The 12,734-nt window shown below is 40.6% G+C and overlaps 1 protein-coding gene across 1 annotated transcript in view; it reads left to right on the forward strand.

Annotated features, from left to right (window-relative positions):
- The first annotated feature begins 226 nt into the window (after positions 1-226).
- The window catches only part of garnl3 (GTPase activating Rap/RanGAP domain like 3), a 451,733-nt gene continuing 439,225 nt past the window's right edge, over positions 227-12,734 (forward strand). Inside the window, exon 1 of the mRNA XM_043720251.2 lies at positions 227-729. Within this exon, the coding sequence (XP_043576186.2) occupies positions 677-729 (53 nt within the window). The 5' untranslated portion in view covers positions 227-676. The remainder of the gene's footprint in view (positions 730-12,734) is intronic.

Below are 12,734 nucleotides of genomic sequence, written 5' to 3' on the forward strand. Positions count from 1 at the left end.
GGGATGAAGGGGCTAATGCCCGAAATGCCGATTCTCCTGCTCCTCGGATGCTGCCTTGACCTGCTGCGCTTTTCCAGCACCACTCTAATCCCGACTCTGATCTCCAGCATCTGCAGTCCTCACTTTCTCCTGAACCACCACTAGCCGTCTCTCTTTACTGGGAGAGAGCAGCCCCGTGGTCTTGTCCGGAGGTATTACCGTTATCGTATCAAAGAGCAACCGAGGAAAACGCCTGACTTTGCGGTGTCGATGTGTGAGCGCTAGGACCCTGGCGAGATTGAGAGTGTGCCGCCGAACCTCCTGTCCAGTTCCTGTGAGTGGGATTGCGATCTGCAGCTGTGATCCCTCTCTCCAGCCTTTAAACAGGAGGCAGCTACAGGAAACCACACCGACTGGGCTGGATAATGAGAGAGGGATAAAAAAAGGAATCTGAAATCTAACAACCATCAAGATTATTATTTCATTTTTTTTGCTACTCAGCACATTTTTGCGTTACTTTCACTCAAAGATTTTCTCATTGTTGGTTTTGAAGGAGAGCGGGAAATATTTTGTTTTTTTTGTACATGAGCGTGGCCCAGGTGGGGCTGACCAATCTCTTATGTTGCTGCAGCGCCTGTGAATTATCTTAAATTGTCAGCTCACCGGGCGAAAGAGGGAGCAGGAACACTCACGGAAAATGCGGAGGAGAGCATTCATTTTAAGAAAAGGGTGCAGCTTCGAGATCCAAAGGTAGGGCATTGACTTGTCGCCGTTTGGGGAAAGCTGTTTACAAGTGAACTGATAGCTTTCCCTCTGACCTGACTGCTCGGCTGTGTGTGTGTGTTTAAAGGCTGCTTTTTGGAGAGGTTTCACAGTTGCTCGATCTCCTATTTTGGTGCAATCCTTCTTATCGAAATTTTTGATTAAACAAAAATCAGCAATTAATTCCCCCCAAATCCTTTGCTTAAACGTACACGTCTTACTGAGGGTCTGTTTCACACAGTTGTTGTAAGACCAGTGCGTTAGCTCAAAGTTTTTATTTGCCTTCCCCGATCACAGTGAAATGAAATAGCAGTGAAATGAGGTTCTTTATAAAATTTATGTTTGTTCGTCTATGTGGGATGGAACGGATACCCCCCCATCCCAAAACCCTCAGTTTGCACCAATAGGCGGAGTTAGACACATATAAGGTTGACAAACCTGACTGATAATGTAAAAAAAACAATGATGGTTCTCTCCTCGCCTTGGATAGGAAGTATGGTCAAATGGAGAGTCCTAGTGAATCGGGAAGGTGAGAGAAGATTCGCAAATATGACTTGTAACTAGAGTTAGGAGGATAAAGTATAATTCCTAACCTTGTGCGCTCTGCAGCTGGTCGTGCCTACCGAGCGCTCCTATTAGAACAGTTCTGATTGCAAAGGGAGAGGCGCAGAATGGGATTTTTCTAGTAGACCGAGAGTAATCAATGTGGGTTGTGCAGAACGCTAGGTTGAATCTCTCATTCCTCTGATGCACCGAGGTTTGAACAGCCCCGGGTTGACGCGGTGCCCTGTCTTGTTGAGAGAGGGCTTTTCTCCGCTGGCTCCCTCGAACTCCCCCAATGTTTACCCCGGGGCTAGGATCACACTGGATGATGAATTGGGGAAATCTTAGCCCCGACCCTCTTTGGTGAACACGTTTCGCCTTTAATATCCCTGGCAGTGTGCACCATTCCGTGCCCCTGTGTCAGTGTCTTTAATGTGCCCCTTCCTCCTTTTTAAGTTTCATACAATTACTGTTTACTCGCTTCTCCTAATGGAGTCTTTGGCGCCAGTTCGACTTTCATCCTGCCCCGTGTATCATACAACAGAATAACCTGTATTTCTTGTTTTTTTAAAACTCGATTTCCAGCCATATTCCAGGGACAGTGTGAAATCAATTGCATTGATTTACAGGTTGGCTTGTGGGGATGAACTACTTGTTCACTGACCACATTGCTTTTCATCAGCTGATCCTGTTGTATCTGACCAGAATACACTAACATTCTGCACAGATCTTTCGGGTTGATGTGCCAACAGCATTCTGAGCTCAAGGCTGAACATCCTTCCTACAGTTCTGAAGTGTATGTAGAAACCTTCTGTAATCGACAGCAACAGTAAGGAGGGGAGTTTGCCAATGATTGTTTGTTCAAGAACACAGCCCTGTGTTGACTGCACTGTGGATGTTAAAGGTTCCAATGTCGTTCCCTCCCTGTTGACTGAAGCCCTCATGTTGCTATAGAATGAGGACACTGTGTACTGAGCATCCTCACTGGAAAGCAGCAGCTGGGGCAGACTGCCTCTGCTCCCGTGGCTGGCTGTCTCAGTGAGACCAATGAAGGCAGCAGAGGCAATGGCTTTGACCAACAGAATGACCACTGTCCTACGGTGCTGCCATTTCGCTGGTGGCTTCAAGTCTCCGAGCTCGAGAACCTAACCGACTCTTCCCTAAGGCTGCAGCTGTGATGTCCAGCATGAGTAAGAGAGTGTGAAATAATAGCACCCTGACTGGAAACTCAACTACCCAGGCTGAGTCCTCAGTGCACCCATCTACATGTGTTGAGACCTGGATAACATATGCTAGGTAGACAAAGAGGCTGAATTGTTTCCATCTTCATTATCTCAGTAACACTTAGCAGGGCTCATTCACTGAGGTAGAGGTCTTGAGGCTTATTAATTCCATCAGCATATGCTCATGGTTAAACCAGTGATGCCTGCTCTGACCCATTGGATGGTTGACAGCCCTTTACCCAATGATCTTCTGTACAGCGAATTGGCCACTGGTCACAACCTCCTGGGCATCAGGTATAAGGACACCCGCCAAATGAGGTATGAAAATGATGAGCACTGACACTGACATCTGTGACCTTCTGGGGGGCTGATGGTTTAAAAGGGCATTGAAAAAGCAGAACAGAAATGAAAAACTCAGCTGGCTGAGAAGAGGGCCCAGAGAAATAGAATTGAGCACCTTGCCAGCCCACTGTCGTCTTTGCAACAAATGCATTAGAGACCGCCGTGCCAAGAGTGACAAAATTGCAGTATTCAACATATCCTCATCACTGTGCAATGGCCACATGTTCAAATAAGTCGAAGAGTGTGGTGCTGGAGATCGACGTTTGGAGCATAAGCTCTTCATCAGGAGTCAACTTCCTGATGAAGAGCGACTCTCCTGCTCCTCGGATGTTGCCTGATCTGCTGTGCTTTTCCAACACCATACTCTTTGACTTTGATCTCCAGTCCTCAATTTCTCCTGCTTGTTTAAATAAGCCATGTTACAAGCTCAAATGATAACTACACTGACAGCCAATTTAAGATTATTAGCATGCTGTGGATTGTTCAGCAAGTGCTGCTTATTGCAAAATCACCTCTAACAGTAACCATGTTTATTTTGGAGTTTGCAATCTGTTTCGGCCACATATTGGTCTAGAATTTCCTACACCAAACTTTCATTAAAATTCACAGCAGCTGCTAACTGATCTGAGACAGCACCCTATCCACAGCCCTCTTGACCATTCCTTTCTTGCTGAAAAGACAGGCATGTTGCTAAAGCTTTGCTCCTTTGTATAATCAGATTAAAGGTAAGAATAGCAAATTTCAAACCATCACTGAAATTCATATGTCAGAAGGAAAGGGTGCTGACTGGTTAGCAAGTTGATTCTGATTGGCTAAGGTGGTGCCATATAAACAGCGATTGAAAGCTAAGAGAACAAACTAGGGGTAATCCAATATGTTGCAATGTTGATCATAGTCCTTTGTTTGCTGATGATGTGCCTCTGTCGATGAATACATTGCTTTTGCTTCTCGTGAGCCTCAATGAGCCACGTCACAAGCTGTTTGGATTATTTTAAATCCGTTGTTAGAGTGGCTCATAGCATACTTGGGTTCGTTCAGCAAGTGCTTCCCAATTGTGACAATAAATCCAAGAGCCAACATATTTCTTCTGGATTTTACAAGCAGGGCACTATTAGCAAACACTAGAATTCAAAACCTGATCCAAGTGAAAATCTTCAAAAACAATTCGGGCTCAGCAAGACTCAGAAGGTGCATCGTTTTCCTCCTCTCGGTCTTTTTCCCAAAGAGGTTATGAAAATTGAAATTTGGATTCATCCAGCCGTCACTTATGTTCTTTAATCACGTGTGCTTTCGAAAATATATTTGTCGACTTTTTTTCCACTTTTGAATGTGACACATTTTATTACTATTAAAAAGCATTCCAAAATATACAGGAGACGACATAAGTCTTAGGAGACTTTTAAAAAACTGCTAAAAGCCTCATAACAGCAGAAACCGTGAATTTAATTGCTGCTTTATTTCAACTTTTAAATGCAGATGTATACTGTTTCAGTGTAAGATCCAGGAAACTTAGGTTCTATGGCCTTTGGATGAGTGAATTAAAAATTCAAGTCGGGCTCCAGTTGCTATAACTCAGGGCTGGTGCAAGTGATCAAAGAAATTACAGTGAGGTTGCAGTGTAAAGCATGTTTAAATCAGATAAATGCAAATTTTCAGGGCAGGTATGGAGAAATCAGTGCAAGTTTATCCTTAGTGTATTTATCTGGTAATGGTCCAGGAACTTTTGGAACACTTTCTGTGTAGTGTGGTACCTGTAAAATGCACACATTCGTGAACTAGATCCAGTGAACTTTTCACAACTATTGACTATTGTGACAATATAGTTTTGTTTGCAAAGAAGTCCTGTTTAATTCAGCATATCTTCTCCAGCAATGTCAATAAAGGAAAGCTGGCTTACTTTTTATATATCTGACCTTTTGTACACGATTCTGTTTTTGTATGGTGCTGAGAGGGTTAACAGTGAATGAAAAGTAAATGACGGTATTGGCAGGAGCTCCAAGGTTGTAATAAAGCTACAAATAACATATGCTCAAAGTATTATCAAATTCAGTGCTGAATAGAAACCCTAAGACAAGAACAGAAGGAAAAGTAGCATTTTTCTTTTCCCAAAAGCTGCTGTTTTTAAAAGGAATTCAAAAGCACAAGGGTCATTCATACAGTCAGTATTGATTCAGTTTGCAGGCTATGAATGAAACAGAAATTCAAGTGAGAATTTGGAATGTACATAGCTTAACCTAAAGCTGCAGGGTGCCTTTTCAAACATATGTTTTTGTCGACTGTTCGAACAAATTAGGAGGCCTTATTTGTAATTTTCCCTACTGGAAAATTGAGTTTAACAAAGATTGTGACACTGTTAGCAGAAAATCAAGGTTTGTCTACAGTAATATCCAGTGATCTTGAACTAATCCAGAATGGGGAAATGGAAGGCTTTAAACATTTCTATACTTTAATTAGTTCTATTAACTTTTATTACTTAATGATAAAGAAAGATGTCCATTTTTTTTTGCCTTTCATGACTTCAGGCAGTCCCAAAGAGCATTACAACTAGATTAGATTACGATTAGATTTTTTTTTATTAGATTACATTACATTACAGTCTGGAAACAGGCCCTTCGGCCCAACAAGTCCACACCGACCCGCCGAAGCGCAACCCACCCATAGCCCTACATTTACCGCTTACCTAACACTACGGGCAATTTAGCATGGCCAATTCACCTGACCTGCACATCTTTGGACTGTGGGAGGAAACCGGAGTACCCGGAGGAAACCCACACAGACACGGGGAGAACGTGCAAACTCCACACAGTCAGTCGCCTGAGGCGGGAATTGAACCCCGGTCTCCGGTGCTGTGAGGCAGCAGTGCTTACCACTGTGCCACCGTGCCGCCCACTAATAACATATAATTTGCTGGTCATGATTTGTGTCAGCGGTCTAGAGTAACGTGATCAATCATATGGATCCTATCTATGGAAGTAAGTATAAAAGCTGCTTTCCACCAGCCACAATATATTTATTAAAAAACAAAACAGTGAAAGGTCTAGGGTCATGTTTCAGGAAACCACAATGATTGAAGTGTTAAAGAGATGTGATACATCAGTAAGTATAGGTTAGGTGACAGCAAATTGAAGTCTTAGATCAGCATTGTGGTGAATGATTTTACAAAAACCAATGCAATTATGGCCTTGGTTCAGGCTGCTGTAGGAATTACAACCGCCCTAAATAAGACCCTTGCAAGATAAGGACAATGCCTTACTTAAAGAAAAGGAAATGAAAAGCTTACTTGTTGCTTTTAGTTAAGTAACATGTTTCTAACTGGAAGGGTGTACTGAACCTAAAAACTAAGTTGGAAATTGCATTTACAAATTGTTAGCCTAAACAATTTCAAACAAAGTTGTTAACTGGCTGTTGTCATTTTATTCCCAATTATGTTAATTGGATCCCAGAGCTGTTGCGTCCTGTCTAGCTGATGCAGCTGGTAAGGTTGAATATTTGTCTGAGCAACAGTTCACAGTCATCTGGAATGAACATTTTTAGTAACTCCTCTGCAGCTAAGATTGAGGGAAACCCATCTATTATGTGTGTATGTGAAAGATGACTTGTGTTGTCAGAGTAGGAGTTGATATGCCTGTCTTTGGGTTGCCAGAATTAACGGTTTTAAACCAGAATTAGAAAGGACCTATACAATAAAGTGATGGGTTGAGACATTTGGAACAAGATACAGCCTGCTGTCAGCTGATCAGCAAGTGGTATTGATTGGATTTGTCAGTATTTTTGGCAGGAACAAACTGAGAAATGCTTGACATCTCTGTTAATTATTGAATCACAATATCACCAAGTGATTCTGCAGCGAACTGTGTGCAGTTTGACAGGACAGAAATAGGTCATTCAGCACAACATTTCTGTGCTGGCAAGAGTCATTTTTCAACTTATTTCTTCAAATTATTTCATTTCTTTCTATTCCTTGGCCTCTTTCCCCTTAAGTCCACAAATGCTAATTGAATCAACTACGGAGACAATTACATACAAGAACTAGCTCTGAGATCAGGAAGTGGTCAAAAAAGGTTGAATCATCTCATCAGACTGTTTCTCCATGTATATTATAATATCCATCCTTCCAATTCTTTAATAAAGGTCAAAAGGAAAGCCATCAACATCAGGTCCTGTGCTAATGACACTATACTTAGAATAAGAAAAGAAAACTTGCAAAAATTAATCGATAAGTCATAAAGGAAAGTGGTAGGTTCTGTCTTAACTGCAACAAAGTGTACATTGCGTGTGGTAATGACTGAGTCGAAGGAAATTCCAGTATGTGCCATCAGAGTGAATGGAAGCAAGTTAGAATATATGTTACATTCACATTAAAAATAGACTGTCAACTTTCAACTTCATCTGAGACCCTTCATAAACTAAAGGTGTTTCTTAAAGAAAGGATATATACTGACCTGTGGACACTTAACCACAGATTGAAGCCAGTGTAGAAGGCATTATGACATAAGGGAAACTGGCTGAATTGTAATTATCATGTTATCTAAAGATTGAAACCAGCCAACTATGTCAGCATAACTAACATCATATCTTGTTTAATTCACACTTGCATGATAAATTCACATAATGGGGAAATGAAAGGTTACGCATGGAATACATCGTTTGCAATGACAATAGAGCAGACTTGGAAATATACAAGTGAAGCTATATCAGTTGTTCCTTTCTGCACCGAAGAAAGCTGAGAAAATGAAATATGAACTGATAATGTCAAGAAGCTGGCAGTGTTTCTCTCTCTCTCTCGCTCCATGTCTCTCTCAACCTTCAAGACAGTGAAAAGGCAACTTGAGGCAACAGCCATTCATTGACAACTTAGGGTCTACAAACATCACCTTTGCTCACCAATACAAGTCCACAATTAAACAATTGGCATCAGTTTTCAAAGCTAACGTGTCAAAAAGTGAAGCCCATTCTTCCTGTCCAAATGAGACTCTTTCTACTTTTTAAACTTTGCTTGTGTTTAACGTTCCCTGTATTATTGTTGTTGCTGCTGCACGGACTTCCAAAGTACATGAGTGACAACAGCATCCCAGTCAGTGTGCCCAGCAGTCTCACACAGCTTAGAGGGAACATTGCCTCTGTTTTTCAAGTTAGTTGGCAATAAAATTCCTCTTTCTTACACAAAAATTTATAATTTGTCTCCTTCGTTGTGATCTAGTTAATCACGTTTTAAACAAAATTTGATGGCTGTAAAAGCATTATAAATATTTATTGTGACTGACCCAAGTGGGAGTTAATAGAGGGCTTCGATTTCCCCCTTAACTGGTTATAATGTTCATCAATCAATTTATTGATCTAAGATACACAGTGACATCCAATGTCAGAAGGTAGTCATGATTTGGAGGTGCCAGTGTTGGACTAGGGTGTACAAAGTTAAAAATCACAAAACACCAGGTTATAGTCCAACAGGTTTATTTGGAAGCACTAGCTTACAGACAACCACCTGATGAAGGAGCAGTGCTCCGAAAACTAGTGCTTCCAAATAAACCAGTTGGACTATAACCTGGTGTTGTGTGATTTTTAACAATGTCAGAAGGAATACTCAAATTTGAAATAGATTTGAACAAGCCAAAAGTGTTTCTACAAAATTGAGCAACATTTTAAGAAAAGTGAGCTTGATTCTTGATATGAGAATCCATATGCGAAAGTGTTGCATCTAGCCAGTCATGAATTATGGATGTGAAGCCTGAAGCATTGGGAAAGAGGAAAAAAATAAATTCAACAGTTTTGAAATATTGTGCTTAAGAAAGCTCCAAAGGTGGAGAAGAGACTCAATGAGGAAGTACTGAATAAAGCTAGAAGCACAAGAGAACTCTGAAATAATATTGAAAGGAGACAAATGGAGTTCCTTAGATTCTTATCCATGCAGATGGCTGGAACCTAATCATCACCTGAAGGATTAATGGAAGACCATAAGAGCATAAAACATAGGAGCAGAAATTAAGCCATTCAGCCCATTGAGTCTGCTCTGCCATTTAATCATGGCGGATAGATTTTTCAATCCCATTTTCCCACTTAGTCCCCATAACTTTTGATCCCCTTGGCAATCAAGAACTTATCTATCTCTGTTCCATATGTCCTCAGTGACCTGGCATCCACAGCCTTCTGTGGCAATGAATTCCACAGACTCACTGGCTAAAGAAATTTCTCCTCATCTCTGTTCTAAAGGGTCTTCCATTTACTCTAAGGCTGTGCCCATGGGTCCTAGTCTCTCCTGCCAATGGAAACATCTTCCCAATATCCACTCTGCACAGGTCGTTCAGTACTCTGTAAGTTTCAATTAGAACCTCCTCATCCTTCTAAACTCTATCAAGTATAGAACCAGAGTCCTCAAATGTTCCTCATATGTTAAGCCTTTCATTCCTGGGAACCTCCTATGGACCCACTCCAGGGCCAGTACATCCTTCCTGAGGTATGGGGCCCAAAATTGCTCACAATACTCTAAATATGGTCAGACCAGAGCCTTACAAAGGCTCAGAAATACATCCCTGCTTTTATATTCTAGTCCCCTTGAAATAAATGCCAATGTTGTTTTTGCCTTCCTAATTACCGACTCAATTTGTAAGCTTATCGTAAGAGAATCCTGAAAGAAGAAGAGCCAAAAGATGACAGTGAAGGAAGCAGTTGGACAGCATTACAGATTGGCTTACATGGAGATGGTGGCATACTAGTGACATTACTGAGCTAATAAACCCGAAACCCAGGCTAATGATTCATCTACACATGTTTGTATCCTACCCCAGCAGCTGCTGAACTTTAATTAATTCTGAAGTTGGTGTTGTTTTCCCTGGAGTGTCGGAGGCTGAGGTGTGACCTTATAGAGGTTTATAAAATCATGAGGGGCATGGATAGGATAATTAGACAAAGTCTTTTCCCCGGGGTAGGGGAGTCCAGAACTAGAGGGCATAGGTTTAGGGTGAGAGGGGAAAGATATAAAAGAGACCTAAGGGGCACCTTTTTCACACAGAAGGTGGTATGTGCATGGAATGAGCTGCCAGAGGAAGTGGTGAAGGCTAGTACAATTGCAACATTTAAAAGGCATCAGGATGGGGATATGAATAGGAAGGGTTTGGAGGGATATTGGCCGGGTGCTAGCAGGTGGGACTAGATTGGGTTGGGATATCTGGTCGACATGGGTTGGACCGAAGGGTCTGTTTCCGTGCTGTACATCAAGATCCATACACAAGCCACCCTCTGGGTACAAATGTTTCTCTGAATTCCTTATTGAATTGATTTGAGACTCTCCTGTATTTATGACACCTACTTTTGGACTTCTCCACAAGTAGAAATTCTTTTGCATTAATCCTGTCAAACCCTTTATAATTTTAAATAGTGCCATCAGGTCAACTGTCTGTCTGCTTTCCTGGATATAAGTAATTAGAGCAGGTGTTGACTGTTCAATACTTCAAGGTCATTCCACTATTGAATAATATCATGGCTGATTTACCATGTGGGTCTCATTTTCCTGCACCATTGCTATAGCCAAAAATACTTTTAATGTACAGAAATACATCGATCTCAATCTTGAACATGCTCCATGACAGAGCCATCTGGAGCAGTGAATTACAAAGATTCACTACCTTCTCAGCAAAGGATGTCTGCCTCATATCAGTCCTATTCTGACATGGTGTCCCTTTGTTCTGGACTAACCAGCCTGGGGGAACATCCTTCATACATCTACCCTGTTAGAAATTTGTATGGTTGGATGAAATCACCTCTCATTCTTCTAAACCCCACAGAATAAAGACCTAATTAATTTAATCTTTCCCCATAGGACAATCTCTCCAATGCCAGTTTGGTGAACCTTTCCTCACACTCCTCAATGGCAAGTATATCTTTCCATAGTTAAGGAGAACAAAACTGCACGCAAGACTCCAGGTATTGTCTCACCAAAGCTCTACACAAATACAGTGAGACATCTTTATGCCTACACTCACATCCTCTTGCATTAAGTGCCAATGTACCACTTGCACTTTTAATTGCTTCCTGACCTGAATCCTGAACTCTTTTTTTTTAAGTTCAGTGCTTCCCAGCCTCGCACTACAGAAGCAATATTCTCAATTTCTACTTTTTCTATCATAATGCATAATCTCTCATTTCTTCACATTGTATCTCATCTCCCAGTTTTTTTGCCCACTAGCATAACATCTCCAAATCCCAGTGAGAATGCCTTGGACCCTCCTTACACTTGTACCTAGCTTTGTGTCCTTTTCCAACTTGGAAATATTACATTTAATCTGACTGCCAACATTATTGATAGGGGATTCCAGCACTGAGCCATGCAGTACCCACTGATCACAGGCTGCCACCTTAGAAATGATCAATTTATTCCTGCTGTGTTTTCTATCTGTTAACCCATTCTCAATCCATGCCAGTGTATTCCCCCAATTCCAAGTGTTCCAGTTTTAATTACAAAGCCCTTGTGTGTGATATTTATCAAAAGCCTTCTGAAAATCTAAATACACTGTACCATGTCTGCCAGTTACCCCTTATTTATTGTGCTAGTTACATTCTCCAAAAAAAAACCCAAACTGGTTTGAAGGACTCCATTAGATCCTGCTATTATTTTCCAAGTGTCCTATTATCACATCATCCTGGATTCAAGCATTTTCCCTGCAACAGATGTGAGGCTAACATAGCTGTAATTCCCAGTTTTCTCACACTGTACTGTTTTAAATACTGTGGTTACATTTTCCCCCTCCAATCTGCAGAAACCATTCCAGAGTCATTAAAATTTGGAGTGTTGACCACCAATTCATCTACTTTTGGCACAGACACTTCTTTTAACAATTTGGGATGTAGGTCATGGGGATTTAGCTCCACTTTGTGTCCCCTTAATTTCTCTGGTGCTTTTTAAAACTTATTTGCAGAGCCTTTTTCTGCTAATTCCTAGATTCTCCATTATTTCTGAGATGCTGTTAGTACTTTCTTCTGTGAAGATGAAAGTGAAGTATATGTTTAGTTTTTCTACCATTTAATTATTCACCATTAAATTCTCCTGACTCCTCTTGTAATGGACCCAGATATGTTTTGTGTTTTTTTTCTTTTTCACATATCCATCAAAGCTTTAACAGTCTTTTTTAAAATTTTCTTAGCTGCTGTTATTCATTTTTGCATTTCTTAATTTTTGTTTTGCCCATGCTTTGCAAATTTCTAAAATTCTTACAATCCTCAGGCTTATCCAATTTTTAATAGCACTTTGTGCCTTTCTTAGTTCCGATATAATCCTTAATTGCTTTTGTTAGCCACAGTTGGAACAATTACCTTACTGGGTATTTGTGCATTAAAGGAATGTATTCCTGTTGCAAATTATGTATTAATTCTTTAGTTGTTAGCCATTACCTGGCTTTGTCATATTTTTTACTCTGGTACCCCCCACTCCCAACAAAATCAATTTGCCCTCATCCCTTCAAAGTTTCCTTTGTTTAATTTTAAGACGCTAGTTTCTGATTGCACTATAACACCTTCAAATTTAATGTAAGATTTTATCGTATTATGATCTCTCTTTCCTAAAAACACCTTTATAACAAAATTATTAATTTGTCGATTTTCATTGCCCAACTCTGGATTTAAAATAGCTCATTCTCTAGGTGGGTCTTCAACATGCTATTCAAGAAACTTGCATGTCTTCCAAGAATTGATCTTCCACAAAAGTGGTACAAATTTCAGTTTACCTACTCTATTGAAATAAACTGAAATCCCCTGATCACTGTATTACCATTGTCACATACACTTTTACTGTCTGACTTATATTGCAGTTTTACATAACCACTATTGTTTGAATGCTATAACCAACTTGCACCAATATTTTTTGCCGCAATCCTTTTCTCTTATTTTCCTGCC

The sequence above is a fragment of the Chiloscyllium plagiosum genome, unplaced genomic scaffold (assembly GCF_037043375.1).
Source record: "Chiloscyllium plagiosum isolate Xiang-an unplaced genomic scaffold, Cpla_swu_hap1 HiC_scaffold_21, whole genome shotgun sequence".
Classification (NCBI taxonomy): Eukaryota; Metazoa; Chordata; class Chondrichthyes; order Orectolobiformes; family Hemiscylliidae; genus Chiloscyllium; species Chiloscyllium plagiosum.